General features: G+C 48.4%; 1 protein-coding gene across 1 annotated transcript in view; it reads left to right on the top strand.

Annotated features, from left to right (window-relative positions):
- Grik4 (glutamate ionotropic receptor kainate type subunit 4) overlaps nt 1–16,022 on the top strand; it is a 174,614-nt gene that overhangs the window by 47,676 nt on the left and 110,916 nt on the right. Inside the window, exon 6 of the mRNA XM_028755739.1 lies at nt 12,781–12,942. Coding sequence (XP_028611572.1) covers nt 12,781–12,942 — 162 coding nt within the window. The remainder of the gene's footprint in view (nt 1–12,780; nt 12,943–16,022) is intronic.

The following is a 16,022-nucleotide window of genomic DNA, read 5'->3' as shown; positions in this document are numbered from 1 at the left end:
AAGTCCTACTAATTCAGGGAGAGTCACGTCACCACCTCTCCTGTCCGTTGAGCTAGCAATTTCAAGATGGCTACCTTCAAGAAGATATATTAATAAAAATCGACCCATTTTCACAAGCTGGAGCGATAGCAATAGGTGTCTCTGGATCTGGGTGTAATGGGGTGCTAGATGTCACTCCAAACACTTGATCTTTGTTTGTAAAGGGGTGAACAATACGCATGAGTGGGGACACTGGAGATCATCCTTTGAGATGTTCCGCAGGCATCATCCACCTTGTTTTCTGAGATGATCTCCCTGGCCTGGAGCTTGCCAAGTAAGTTCTGCTGGCTGGCCATCAAACTCCAGGGATCTACCTACCTCTCCTTTCCCAGCAACATGATTATGACGGCATGCTACCTTGTCCAGGGTTTTTGTGTCGGTCCCAGGGATCAAACTCAGGTCTTCATGTTGGCATGGCAAGTGCTTTATTGACAGAGCTATCTCCCCAGGCCTTATAGTCAAGATGTTTAAACATCAACAGTGACCCTGCAAGGGAGAGTTGTGGTTCTATAAAGCAGGACAGTGAGTCTCAGAGAAGGTTGAATCCTGTCTCTCTTCTGGATACATGGTGTGTGAGAGGATTTGCTGTCTTCTCCCCCTGCCATCCTCGTGGCCTTCTCTCTCTGTTTATGATATCGGTACTCAGTGTCAGTTTCGTATCATTATACAACAGATTATCACGTTAGCTGCCCGTGTAGGTCATCAGTTTGGCTTAGCACAATGGGGCTCTGCTCAGGCTACTTCGATCAAGGTATTTGCTGGTTGTGTTGTCAACTGCAGCCCAACTCAGGCCTACCACTGGTAAATTCACCTTCTTGAGGCTGGAGGGCTGACATCTCTGTTTCCTTCTGATACTTGGCTTGAATGAGCACTGAACATCTGGAGAAGGTCTCCAGCCTTTGTCCAGGGCCTGCTCCATCTCACCAGCAGGAGACTCTACCCTGGTCCCCGACTCCTTACCAGTTAGGTCTCTTTGACTTTCTGTCTTGCATCCGACTGCTTTGAAAGCACTTGTGGATAAGCTGGATAAAGTTTCCCATGTGGTATAAACTAGTTACAGAAGTAGAGTTCACCGTAGTTCCAGTTTCAGGGATGGTGTATGTGTGTGTGCGTGCGTGTGTGCATGCACATGCGAGTGCGTGACACTCTTGTGCGCTTAGACTCAACGTACAGTGTGCACTAACTGTGTAAATTAGCTGACTCTATATACTTTCCCCATTACCACCAGGGAAGGCTAGACAAGGCAAGAGGTAGCCAGGGAACCAGGAAGAGTTACTAGAGACAACTGTGGCAGGAAATCAGTCCATTCCCTGACTGCGCATGACATGTGGCACCTGGCTCTGGGCAGGGCGTATCCCTGGGCCTCAGAGGATGTTATGTAAATGAGGTTCTTGAGGGAAGACTGAGAGCAGTATAAAGGGAGAAACTGAGGCCTTCTGAGACTTCTGTAGCTACCAAGGGTGCTTTCTGCCCTGAGGAATTCAGGTCCTACTGAGAGGAGTGTTTGGGATTAATGTCTGTTTGGGCCGAGGAAGAATGAGATGAAAACACATGTGGCAAACCATATTATTATTACATTCTAAGTGCTATTGTATTACAAGCACCATTAGGAGTAGCAAGTACGGTTATTACTAAACAATCCAGCTTCTCCATCCTCCACTCAGTGTCAAAGGCATCCATCCACAGCTCAGTTCATCACCACTGGAGACATCCTGCATGCTGGCTCTGGGGTGCTGGCACTTTGCGTGCACAGCCCAGGACATAACAGGACACCTGTCATCCTGTCAGGAGCTTCACCTCGCGACACCTCTTATAAATCCCAAAGCCTGGCTTTTATCTTAGACGAAAGTTAAAATCTTCCAAAACCATTCCTGATCTTATCACTCTTAAAGATCCTCTGGGAGCTCCCCCCGTTACCCTAGAGTAAAGGCCAAACCCCTGACCACTCTCCTGCAGCCCCTTATCAGCTTGCCCCTCGGCTTCCTCCTGCCTTACTTCTCATCATCCCCCCACCTCTGGGCCATCCGCTGTGTACGCTTCTGGCTGCTGTTGAATCATATCTGAGAATCTAGTGGCCTGGAACACATCACAGTCAGCAAGCTGGCCGCCGCTCATGGAACCTGCTGCAGGGGTGGGGCAAGCAGAGGTCACTGATTGACAGCATCACTCATCTTCCAGACAACTTCACTCATAGTGAGAATGGACGTAACTGCCTGAGACGTGTGTCTGTATACCTATATACCTGAATGCAGGGGTAATGCACTGGGACCTGGGGAAAGAGATACTGGCCTTCTGATATGAAAGTAAGTGGTCTCACTAACAGTCCTGAGTGCAGAAGACCTCAGAGGCAGAGACCGATCTATAAAGCAAGCCTTCCCAAAAGCAGAAGCTCCCCTTAGCCCACAGGTGGGAGCTCAAGGTAGCTACCATTTTTCATTTTTCAGTTTCACACGTGGAAGTTTAAGCTATACAGCTAACAGCATAGTTAACAACTACTTATTTAGCACCTGAAGACAGAACAGTATTCGCAACACAAAACCAAGACAGTCCCAGCTGCTGCCGAGGAGGAAGGAGGGCTTCCCACCTGGCCTCTGTCTTCCTCTTCATGGGAGCAAATGACGGACATCTTTGTAAAAGGCAGTCACATTCTGAGGACCGGTTTCCAGGAGAACATTAATTCATCTAATGAGTGTACCCTGAACACCTGCTGAGCACGGCCATGGGGTACGGAGTTGGGGACAGAGCAATGAGCCAGACAGAATGTACTCTGCCTGTGAAGTCCTGTTTGCCAGGTCACACCGGGAAAGCAAAGCCAAAAAGGGACAAGGTTCCTGGGAAGAATAGATATGCATACTCAGGTCACGGGAGTAAATGAATAGGAAACATGCAGGGAGAAGAATCCAGGAGAGCTGGCAGCTGGAAGGTTTGGGGCCAAATCTTCCATTAAATAGGACTTACTGACAGGTATGAATTAGCCTCCCAGCTGCCACTGTCTTCAAAGACCTATTATACAAAAAGCAATCTTCCAGCCTGCAGAGAGCACAGGCTTTGATGCAGATAAATAGACTGGCAGGTACCACAGTTAGGTGGCCTCTGGAGGGAGGGAAAGAAGGAGGGAAAGGAGAGAGAGGATGCTAAGGTACCCAAGAGACTCCAAACTTCTGCTAGCTGTAGGGCTTCACTAAGAAAGGTTAAGGTGGGCTTTGGGAGAGAGGGGACAGGGGCCTGGCTTCTTCTTTGTGTCAGGTCCTAAAGAGAAGAGAAGAAATAATGGCCGTAAAGAAGAGTTTGGGGAAGTAGCAAGGCCCTGATTGCCCATGTGAGATGGCAGGTGTTCCCTTCTGAAATCTAGTCAGCCACCAGGGCTGGCTTCTTTCATATGTTATACGCCGAGTGGATGTAATAGCTCAGTAGCTACCCAGCCTTGGGGGTGGTAGCTTTTTATAGACTTGTGTGATATAAATGCTCTAATAAGACAATAGAGGTACCGTGATGGCACACTCCAGTGGCCCTGTCCCAAATTTTGTATGACGGAGGTCAAAGTGAGGACTGTGGGAAAAGGTGGGCATGAATTGTGCAAAGACTCGTGTCTAACTGTGTCTTGTGTGCAACTTCGGGCAGGTGGTGGTGGTGGTGAACATTCACTATAAAATTTATATTCCAGGAACATCCCTCCAACAATAGCAAGGCAAAGGATGTTGGAGAATTACAAGACCAGAGGAAAGGTTGGCATGAGATGGTGAGGACCAGAAGCGAGGAGAGGGTTGGTAGGGATGGAGGGCAGAGGACAGAGCCAAGGGGTAGGACAAAGGGACAATGGTCTCAGGTAGAAGGCAATGAATGCACACAGGCCTGCAGAGGGGAGGTATGGCTGGTAGGAGAATGAAGAAAATGGAGGGTGACGTCCACATTCTAGCTTGAAAGACTGGTGGGTAATGGTGACATTCCCAGATGGGGCAGCAAGGGAGAGGAGTCAAGTGGGGTGGGAGGATACTGAGTTCAAGTTGAGGGGTGACGCCATCTCAGGATTCCTCCCATCCTCCCTGTATCGTAATGACAGGTTAGGAAATTGGAGTCTTTGGTGTTCTCAGACTCCCGGGGTGACAGCGTTTTAAGTTGTCAGTCATTAACTACCTAAGAGAGGAGATGTGTGTGACTGCATGTCCTGGTGGCCTTGCCTAGTGCTGAGTGTACGGTAGGCATGAAATAGGATCCGACCTTGCAGCAGGATTTCCTCCCGTTTCTGTCTTTTGGGGAAAACACTTACCTCTGGGCGTGTGGCTTCTTCATTCTCTAAGTGGGAATGTGGGGGACTCTGCCCCCTGCCCCGTAACACAGGGGTGAGAGGAACCCAAAGTGACTCAGGAAAGTACCTTGTCAGCCATGTAGAGCCACACCAGTGGGCGCAGGTATGAGTGTGCACAAGAGTAGTTGGGTGTTTAGGAAATTCCTGTAGTTGAGGTGACGTAAGGCTGGGACCTCCTCTTCTAGGCTGGTTAGAAGCTGAGTCTGAATGTGGAGCAGTGGGAACCAAAGGCTGACATCTGTGAGAGCAGCCGAAGTCCTGCTGAGAAGGGGGCCGAGTCCCATATGACCAGTCGTTGAGAAACTTGACGTGTTCTGGAATGAAGGGACCACAAGGACAGTCACAACCCGGCCGGGTCCAGGTGGCTAAACTGGGAAGGATTCCAGTGGCTCTAGTGAGATAACTTACTTTATAGGTTGCCTGTGGCCCTGACATAAAGAAAGATGTACAGGCTGAAGAGCTGGGTCATCCCGTAAATGAAGACACTTGCCATCAGGCCTGCCATGAGCTTGATCTCTGGAACCCACATGGTGGCACTCCTGCCAGCTGTCCTCTAACCTCACATGCATACTGTGACACACATGTGTCACTACACACACACACGCACATGCACACGCACGCATGCTCACATGCATGCACGCACACATGCACGTACACACTAAATGTGAAAATAAATTAAGCCGAGTGTGGTGACGGTGTAGGAGACAAAAGCAGGTGAACCTCTGTAACTCCAAGGGCAGCCTGGTCTACCTATTGAATTCTAGAACTGCCAGAGCTACATAATGGGACCCCCATCTCAACAAAACAAAAAAGAGCCAGCAAGGTTCAAAGGTCAACAGGAGCCTGCTACCTTATGCAAAAGCTGAGAGGCCACCTTTGCAGCGGGCAGATGCTGTAGGCTTCATGAGGTCACACTGTCTTCCTTACTGCCAGTCAGTAACACATGGACGCATGTGATAGATGACTCCAAAGCAGAGGCCCCCCCAAAGAGAGGCTTTCCTAAGGCTAGCGGTAGCTCCTGACCAGCTCCCTTTAGAAGCTGGCCAAGCTCACGAAGCTGAGCTGGACACATCTTGCTCCATACCATCCTTGCCACACGCATCTCCAATTCGCTCCCATCTGCTCCCGATTCTTCCTTCCCCTGTGGATATCTAGTGTGGCTCTTAATTCCATGGGATCCTTATGCTACACAGACGGAGAACAGCCACAGCTCTCCCAAATCCCTGAGAGCCATTGTCATCCAGGTGGCAATCTGGAGCTAAGACAAAGCCCCAGGCTTCCTAGTGAGAAAACTCCCCCTCACAAAGAAACTCAGCGGATGCCTCCTAGCTCCCCCTCAAACCATTTGGTGTGCAGTTAGCACCGTGTGTGTTCCTAGATTAGCTTTGACTTGGTTTCCTTGGTTATTTCATAGCCTGGTCCTGATGCAATCCCCGTATTTCTCTATGATGAGATCATTTGTACATCAACACAGAGCCCCGGGTTGGAGGTCAACAGAACCTGGATTTGAACTCACAACTCTCTTTTCCTAGACATGTGGCCCTGGGAGAGCCACTTTGATACTCAGGGTCTCCATTCCGATGCCATGAAATAATCAAGACTAACTGCCATGCCACAGGCTTGCTCTAAGGATACATAGAGACCATGGGTGAAATATGCTCAGTTCTGTCTGGCCAGTAGATTGTAGCAGTTAGTACTATAGTCATTAATGTCGCTGATGTTATTCGGGGTTGGAAAAGTCCAGAACTTGAACCCCAGCCTTCCTATTTGAACACACATGACCTCACCAAACAATTAACATCTTATGACAACTTAGTTGAGCCTTTCTCATTTGACAAGGAGCTAAGAGTAGCTTCCTGCAGGGGGATGTGGAAGAGAAGCGGGTGTGGGAAAGCCCACAGGCCACAGGATATTTCCTATGGGATGGGGTCCAGATGTAGCTCATGGTAGCCAGAAAGAGGGAAGAAGAAGGGTGCTTGGGCCCTCTTTGGTAAAAGCACAGACATTGACTGCACGTAGAAACAAGGGAACTCATGTGTCTGAGGGGTCTTCTGTGCTGGTCACTCATCTACATGGTGGATGCCCTTTCTGTCTATTATAGGTAAAGAAAATAGCATTGCAGAGACCTACCACTGACCACCTGCCTAGGACCTGCTCAAAGGAGCATTAAACACCAAACCTGTCGGTCCTTTCTAACACCTGATTCTGTTTCCCGATGAGATTGCACAAGCACAGTAGGCCCTATCTGTAGTGTCTTCGGGACAACAATGGAGTTGTACACTATAGAGGCTTTTGTCTCTCGATGTCAGCTGCAAGGTCTGCATTAAATACGCTGCCTGCACACAAGAGAGAGGATGAGAGCGTATCCCAGTGGGGCTGGAAAGGAAGGGATAAAGTCCAGAGAGATTCGGGAGAGCGATTTGACCGAATCAGCAATGTAGTGGGCATAGAGTTTCAAAAGGAGAGCTGAGGCTACATCTTCAGTCTTGGATGCATTCTTGGCCTAGGAATGTAAAGGGAAGGGTTGCTTGGGTTAGGAGAAGGTCTTGACTTGGCTTCTTTCTTTTTTTCCTTGAAGTCAGACACAGGCAAAATCAATCCGTCATTAAGAGCTCTCACACTCGAAGTTGCAATGGACAAAACTTGGCCTGTCCCTGGGTTGACTAACAGACTAGACTGGTTAGCGCAGGCACAGGGGTCTCAGAGAGGACACCTTCCCCTCTCCCTTGCCCTGGACAGAAGCTTCCCATAAGCACAGATGTGTTTTCCACCCCTTGTCCTGAACTCCTGGTACCCAAGCTGTGTTTCTTGATATTTAGACCCTGGATGGGGTGAGATGTGTGACTAGCAAATCTTTTCTCATTTGAAAAATAGTCTAAAATGGCTTCTTGGAGGAGGAGGAGGAGGAGGAGGAGGAGGAGGAGGAGGAGGAAGAGGAGGAGGAGGAGGAGGAAGAGGAGGAGGAAGAGGAAGAGGAGGAGGAGGAAGAGGAAGAGGAGGAGGAGGAAGAGGAGGAGGAAGAAGAATAAGAGGAGGAGGAGGAGGGGAAGAGGAGGAGGAAGAAGAAGAAGAGGAGGAGGGGAAGAGGAGAAGGAGGAGGAGGAAGAAGAGGATGAGGATAAGGATGAGGATGATGATGATGATGATGAGGAGGAGGAGGAGAAGGAGGAGAGAACAGTGGTGACCTCAGTTTCCCCACCCTTCCCTTCTCCCTTGAACATCTTGCCTTCCCTTGGCCCTGTTTCCCACTCAGTGCCCTACCCACAGCCTGCCCTTACTTCCTGGCCTACGTGGATGAACAGGCCAGGGAGGTTCATGGCGTCAATCCACGAATGGGTGCCTATGTGTAAACCAGAACCTGGGAAATGTCACCTCTTTTAGAGAAATAGGAAGCTGGATTGAGCTTTGCCACCTATGGTGACCATTCCACACAGCCCTTACCCATGGGACAGTCTTCCATGACATTGAGACACTCCCTAAATCTGACCTTACCTTGAACTCTAGTTATTTGGATTTTACATACCATAGCATAAACAAGCATTCTCATGTGTATGTATGTGCACACACACACACACAGACACCACACACACGGGTGTGTGCAGGCGGGCTGGTACAGCCTGTGCTCATATTCGTATCCCTTCCATGGGTACAAGACCGTGCTTGGTGATAGAGATAGCTACAGTGAGGACCTCAGGGTATTGAGATGACTTCAGTCCATGGTCCTTCCACCAACGTTAGCCAATCAGATTCTAGGAAGCAGACAGTCGGAGGTGCTGTGAGTGAGGTTCACAGTGAGAGCTGTTTGCTTTTACTCTGTGGGGACATACATCCCTTTAGAGAAGGTCCGCATTGTGCAAAGGACTGCCACACAGCTATGCTTGTCCGGTGTCATGGAAGATTGCATCTTGGTCTCCGTTTCCTGACCTGGTCTGACCATTGGCCATTTGCCCTTACTGGGAGATTCAAATACCCTAGTTCTATCTGGATCCCCCATGAAAACCTATCCCCTCCCAGGAATGACCCCTAGGCTGTCTCTGATGTTTTGAAAGGGTCAGTCAGGCTGGGTAGGGGAGACAGGAAGGATACAGGAACCCGAGTGGACTGTGTGTGCACTCACAGTGGGAGATGGAGGACAATAATCAGACAAAATTTCCTCTCTTCAAGCCTGAATTTTGTTAATTTTATGAAATCTCTGTCTCAGCCTGGCATCTCCTCTACCTGCTTTGGGGTTTATAATGTTTCTCTGAATGTGTTTAAGATAGCAGGACCCAAATTGTGTTCTGGAGAATGGGAATGTGAGACACAGATTTGAAGGGGAGGGGGGGAATATATATTCGGTAGTAGTCAATGTGTTTGAAAAAATGAGATTAAACAAAATTAAGCCAGCTCCACTAGGGAACTTCTTTCAGCCTTCAGTGTACAGGGTTGTGCTGTGAATCTTAAAGAGCCAGAAAGAATAAGTGACTGCTTTTAATGTTATCTGAGCATGTAACCTTGTTTTAGTGAAATTTCTGTCCACTTTTCCTGGGAAGGTAATGTCTGCCAGAAGAGACTTCAGGAAATACTCTCTTAGAAGGTTTTCATTGTATGAAAATGGGTAGCTGTCACTGGTTTCCTGAACTCTCTCAGAAGGTTTGCTTCAGAAGCAGGGGGAGATTCCAAGTTCACACACACACACACACACACACACACACACACACACGCTCCAACAGTCCAGATGGTGGCAGAGTAGAATCCTGACGTGTCTGGGAAATTGCAGTAAAAGGGCCTGCCACCTCTTTCTTGTCTGTCTGCGAGTGTTCCCACGAGTCATCGTATATAGCACGAGTCACCAAGGAAGCCCCCGAAATCGTTTTATCTAAAGAGGCCTTTGAAACTAGGAAATAGAAAGTAGTCAGGGGATAAGAAGGTAGGAATTGAAAGACAGGAAGACAGACTGGCTGGCTTTTAGGAGGACTGCCTCAGAGGGTCTGCAATTAACCCTTTCATTCTTGCTCTGCCCAGAAAATACTGAAGGAGGAGGTACTTCCTCCCTCCAGGTTCGAAGTAGAACTAAGGAAGAAGAGGGTCAGGTGCTGCTTAGGTCCCACGGGCATTTCTCAGTAACTACTCTCCTCTGAGTCCTTTGCATTTGCCAGGTGCTGCTGCTGGGCCTTGCTTTATACCTGGCTTGTTTCTTTCTTTTTTTACTGGATGGCGTGGGTGGGAATGGAGAGATGGAGAGGTAGGCATACCTCATGCCGTGTGTATGCCACAGTGTTTCTACAGAGGGACCAGAGAACAACCTGGCTTGAGTCGGTTCTCTCCTACTACTATGTGAGTCCCGAGTTTCAAACTCTGGCTCTTGGGCTTTGTGGCAAGTGCCTTTTACCCACAGGGCCATCTCTCTGGCACCTTGATTGGTTCTTGGAATAACATAGGAGGTTTGTTTTGTTTTTAATTTTTATCGAAAATACATTCTTTACTCATACAATACATCCTGACCACAGTTTCTTCTCTCCCCACTTCTCCCACTTGCCCTTAATCCCTCCCCTCTCCCCTATATACACCCCTTCTCCATTTCCTCTCCAGAGAAAGAGCAGGCCTCTAAGAGATGACATCCAAACAGGACAAAACAAGATGTAATAAGCACTCAGAGTCTGGACAAGGCAACCCAATATGAGGAAAATAGTCCCAAGAACATTGTAAATAGTCAGAGATACACCCATTCCTGCTGTTAGGAGTCCCACAAGAACACCAAGCCAATAGGCATAACATATACACAGAGGACCCAGTGCAGATCCATGCAGGCCCTGTGCTCGCCACTTCAGTCTCTGTGAGCCCCTGTGAACCCTGCTTAGCTGTTTCGATGAGCCATGCTCTCATAGAAGATGTCCAATAGCACCCCTCCTACTTCACAGTGTGGCTGTAAAGGCCAGAAAAAATAAAGACCTTGCCCAAGGTCACATATCCTGTGTGGTGAGGAAGTGAGATTTGACCCGGAAGCTGGATTTGACCCGGAAGCTGTTGTCTACTGTATACTCCTTAGTGCTCTTGTGAATATGGACACACAAGATATCAGTGCCTTCATCTCTCAGGCTGTACATGTGAATGGACACGTAGGGTGGTCTGTCTGCCCACACTGATAAAGAAGCCAGCACAAGAGAATATTCCTAGCCTTCACCATCCATGGCCAGCAAAGGCCCTTGGTTTCCCAACAACAGCCTGGCCCTGTGCCTTGGCCACCTCATCCTTGCCAAATACATTCCTTCTCATTAGCCATCTGCCCCTTCATGCCTGCTGTTAGCCCACTGTGGCTGGCAGCTGCCCTATTAGAGAGAGAGGACATAACACCAGCTTATGAATCAATGCATATCCTGGCACGCCTAAGATCCCCTAATGGGAAAGTGGCAGAATCCAAAACATATTTCATCCTCATCCAAGTCCACTCTGTGGGGCTGGTGGCTCCAAAGAAGTCTTTGTAACTCCAGTGTGCAAACTAAAGCTGACAAGGCTGAGGTCTGGGCGGGTGAGCTCAGGCCCGCAGCCTGAGGTCCTGATGGTGGCTGTAGGTGGGGGCAAGATACAAGTAGGGGTACCAGGGGCTGGGAGAGCAGAGTCATTAGAAAAGGAGACCATCTAAAGGAAAGCAGTGTGTCCACCTGGCCAGGGCGTAAGCCTAAGGCACCTGCCATCTGTCCCGTCATGCTGAGTGACTGATAGGTCATTTCTAGTGCCTGTAAATACTGTGTGCCCATGAGCTAGGGAACTGTGTGTAAGGCATTCAGAACTAGCATGTGATGGGTGGGGCTCCAGTCTGGCCCGACCTCATCTGAAGGTAGTTTTGCAGGAATGGACCAGTGAGCTGAAGAAGCCACACGCTTTTGTTATATGGGGCCAAAGGAAGTCCAGGGCAAAGCTGATGTGGTGATGGGGTGAAGACCATGGGTCTTAGTCACTTTGCACATCACTGGGGTAAAATACAGACCAAGTCAAATTGTAGGAGAAAGACTTCATTTTGGCTCATGGCTGAAGGTAACAGTCCATCATAACTGGATCGTAAGCGATGGAGGCGAAAGCCTGAGGAGGCTGATCACACTGCCTCCTTAATCTAGAAGCTGAGAGCACTGAGTGCCTATGTCCAGCCACCTTTTGCCTTCTTGTGCCGTCCAGAGCCACTTACTTTTACTGTGTATCTTCCTACACCAATTAACCTAACCAAGACAGCCTTCCTAGGCATGGCCAGAGGGTAATATAATCTAAATAATTCCCCAAAGATGCACCCAGACACTTATTTCTTAGGTGACTGGAGATCCTGTCAAGTTGACAACCATCATTAACCATCACTGCATGGATGTCTGGATGACCCTTGAACTTCTAGGTGTCCCAGTCCTCTGACTGCAGTAGCCCCTGCTCCCACACCCATAGCTGTCTGAAATATTAATGCACTTGGCTCCTCTCTCTCTCTCTCTCTCTCTCTCTCTCTCTCTCTCTCTCTCTCTCTCTCTCTCTCTCTCGCTCGCTCCTGTAAGGCTCTTGAGTAGCAAGGACATATCCTATGTGTGTCCTTTCTACCTAGAACAGCGCCTAGCATGTAAGACAGATGCTTGCATATTTATGAAATGAATGAAACTACAATGGTGACGACCCGTACAACCTTGCCTGCACGCCTTCCAGTTGACATGTTTAGAAAGCAAACTTGGCTCTGACACTCCTCTGTGAACAGTCCCCCTCACTTCCAGGACAGAATTCTGGCTTCATAGTCTGGACTGCTCCCCCATACTCAGGCCCTTCTATTCTCCCCGGGCTTCATGTATCCTGTGTATTCATTCATTCATTGCTTCTGGAACTTTAGTGTTGATGAGACGTAAGGACCTAGTGATTATTCCACCCCAAGCCCTGGACTCAGCTCCAGGCATACTCAGACTCAGGTAGTTCCATTTTGAGAAAGGCTTCTAGGGTGTTTTTGATGGTACAACCATACTATGAGGAGCTCATGCCTTCATCAAAGTGCAATGGGCAACCCAGTGAATGGCCACATTCTTTTTCCTTTAGTGTCTTTGCAATGATTTCTGTAGGGAATAACCATTGTCTATCCACATTCTCTGTGCAAAAAAAAAAAAAAAAAATGCCTGCCCATCCTTTAGGCTCCTGGATGACCTGCTGAGGATGCAGTCTTCCCTCCCCCAGCCACACATAGTTCATGTTTTTCTCTTCACCTAGTGCATCTTTTGCTTACCCTGCTTAGGAGCTAATCTACTGACTTCTCTTTTCTCCCTGAAGCCAGCACTGCAGATCCCAGAAGAACACTCTTAGCTATTCTGTATACTGAGAATCCAGTGGGTGTGCTTCATGTGTCCTGTGCTGGCTCACAGCCCCGTGTGCTCCATCGTGTTCTTTTCTCTTTTCCTCCACCCTAACTGTGTTCTCTCTTTCTAATTGCCCCTTCTTCCCAGGAGTTCTCCCTCCAGAGAATGGACAGCCTTGTGGATGATAGAGTCAACATCTTAGGATTTTCCATTTTCAACCAATCCCATGCTTTCTTCCAAGAGTTCTCCCAGAGCCTCAACCAATCCTGGCAGGAGAACTGTGACCACGTGCCCTTCACCGGCCCTGCGGTAAGTGTCCTTTTAGGTGCTCTTTGGCCCCAACACTCTGTGGTCAATCACATACTCCATACAATGAAGCAGATCCAAAATCATTGGTCTCCAAGATGTACCATGGCAGGGAAGTGTGAGCCCCTCGACATCTGGGAGTATCATTCTGGCAGTCCACGGATGCAGAGAGGTCTGCAGAATTCAGAGAAGACCTTTTAGAAGGTGGCAGGCAAACCCAGCTTAGTCACGATGATTTGGTCAACCAAGGACCACATGGCTAGCCATGATTCCTCTTCCTGGTCATCTTAGTTTGTGTAAGTGCACTCTGTGATATTTACACAGTGATACAGCAGACTAAGCAACTGCTCCTTAGGGCATCCTCTTACTAAGTGCTGCTACTTGTCATTCATGCTTTATATACAAGACCTGGATGGGGTGAAGGGCCCGCTTCTCCTGGGTAGAGTAAGAGCATGTTCTGTCTCACTCTCCTGCCACATGGATGCCACCTACAGCAAGTGTTCCCATGTGTCACCTTCCTAGACAGCTATAGGGTCTTCTGATCCCAGGAATGTTGGAATGGATTTGAGTGGCAGACAGGGTTCTACTGGAGTGCAAACAAGCTGAGCCTTAGGACTCAGGTCAGTCTCCATGTGACATCATAGGTCCTCTTCCTCCTTCAGTCCCCTTCCAGTACCTTTGGCTTTGTTGCTGACATGAGGGTTCCTGTTCTTACCTAGGTTTACTCCTGCCTATGCACTGCAGCATATCTCATAATATTACCTGCCTTGGCCTTTTTTCCTTCTTCATGACATCCCATTAACAGTTCTAAGATAGCCATCCCTTTCTAACAATGAGAAAACAGGCCCAGGAGATCAGAGTAACAGGTAAGGATCTCTAAGATCCTTGTTGTAACATAGCCAAGTCAGAAGCCTAGATCAGCTTCTCCCTGTAGGGAACTTTTGCGGCCATCTTTTCTCAGCAATGGCCTCTGAGAGAAAGGAAGGTGTTAAACCTTCCTCAAGAGCCAGGAAGGGAGCTGGCAGCAGCCACAATAGCTGCATATCCCTCTAAGCCTTCTCACATCTGCAGCTTACCTTCTCAAGGGCTGCCTCTTCCTGCCTCTCTGGAGGCCAAGAAATTCTCACCGCAAACAGCCCAGCTCCTCAGGGCAGCAAGCCAGAAGAAGGTGAGGGAATAGCTTCTAGGAAACCATGGCGCGGGCTTTCTTCTTTGCTCAGTTAAGGAAATGCTGCACAGGTTCCTGCCTCTGTGGGATGCCTCCCCCCTTCCTCTTCTCAGACAACACTTTCTTCATCTTCTCTTCCATCTTCTCCCTAGTCTCTTTTTTTCCTTTCTCTCCCTGTAGCTTCCTGTTTTTCTCTCTTTCCTATATAGCATTGAATTCTTGACTCCTTCTCTTTTCTTCTTTAGGTTTGTATGAGAAGCTACCTCCTTCCCCACCTTCCCACGATCCCAGGTGGGATGCCCCAAGTGGGGAGTCTAGTTTGTAGGGTTTCAAAGGAGGGACTGGGCTAAAGATACCTAGAAGAAAACTCAGTATGCCTACCCTGGCCAAGAAGCTTCCAGGTGGTCAGTGGTGTGCCACAGATGCGCTTCCTGCTGGAGACAAAGCCAGCGCAGAGGGAGTGTTGGGAAGGGACACACACGCCCACTAGCTTCATATGCCATGCCCATTAATCATGCTGCAAAGAACAAAAATCGTGGGAAATCATTAAAATTACAGATGGCTAGATTAAGTAATTAGAATTTAGGCTAAAGCAGATGTTTGTAATTAAGTGTTTATTTCATTGAATGCAATCCAGATTGTAAGAACTAGTCCATGAGATCTTACTGGTCCCTTGCCCTGGTATTATTTTGGGGGCCAGAGTTTAAGCTTACAGTGATTCATGAACAAATGGGCTTCTAAGAAGATCCCGAGAATCCAGTCCTTGCTGCTTTGCGGATGATGTGAGTTACAGGTGTGTGTCTAGAAGATTTTCTTGTTTTCATTTGAGGAGGAGAGAAGGGAACCCAGCCACAACTCCCTGAGTCAGAATTGATTCATCTTAATTTATACAGAGTCTTTCATTCCCTGAAACAATTTGCAAAACAGCTCAAAAGAAAATAACAAAGAACCAAATGAAAATATAAAAACAAGAGAATAGAAGATTCCTTGCCAAGCAGCCTGTTGGTGCCAAGAAAGAAGAGGATTTTAAATGAGGATTGAGCCAGTTGGGGGGATTTAATATTTAGAAGAGACAGGGACAGCTTAAGCAGAGACAAAACCAAGAGACAGGCACGTACCCACACAGATGGGCAGCGGGGGCCTCCAAAGGATGAACAGACCAATCCTGGGAGGAGAAAGAAGTAGAAAGGATGGCGAGCCAATAGCTGAAATGTCTGCCTTCCCTTCCCAAGTGGACCCAGAAGGAGAGACAGGGACAGCATCTTTTATGACAGAAGCCACTTTTAACTGACCATGGTCCACATGCTTTCCAGGATGGACTTAGTCAATAATGGTAGACGGAGAAGGCAATTAAGAGAATGAAGAGACAGTTTGGAATGGAGAGCTGACGCAGGGCTCCTATGGGCAGGCCAAAATGGCAGTCTTACTCCCTGGCAGCGGGGATCTGGGAAAAAAAGAGTTAGAAGGAAAGAGACTGGTAACTCCGGCAGACTAGCTGGAGGAGTGAGGGGAGGAAGCAAGTTCTTAGGAGGGAGAATGATGGGGTGAATGCCCTGGGAGATGGCCAGGAGCCTATAGGAGAGGGGCATCTGGTGACCGATGAAGGACCCAAGGGGACTGTCCTGGGAGTACAGTGTACTCCAGTATATAGGGAGCTAACTTGAATTCATCCAGGATCAGCTTCAGAGAAGACCCAGGAAGTGCAGTTCCCTTGGGAACACTTGACCCATGTCACTCTCTGAAGGCTGTATGTAGGTAAAGATGAGATAAGAATTTTCCACCCACTTGGTCCCTACTCCAGTGTCCCCAGCTTGAATTGTAATTACAGGAAGGATCCAAACAATCATGAAGGCCATGGAGTCGGAGATGAAAAAGGACACTGGGAGCATGCGCACACTGACCTCCCAGCATTTGG

This window comes from Grammomys surdaster, unplaced genomic scaffold (genome assembly GCF_004785775.1).
Source record: "Grammomys surdaster isolate TR1022 unplaced genomic scaffold, NIH_TR_1.0 126086, whole genome shotgun sequence".
In the NCBI taxonomy this organism is placed as follows: Eukaryota; Metazoa; Chordata; class Mammalia; order Rodentia; family Muridae; genus Grammomys; species Grammomys surdaster.
Note: the sequence above shows the minus strand (reverse complement) of the source record. Positions and strands in the feature narration are given on the sequence as shown.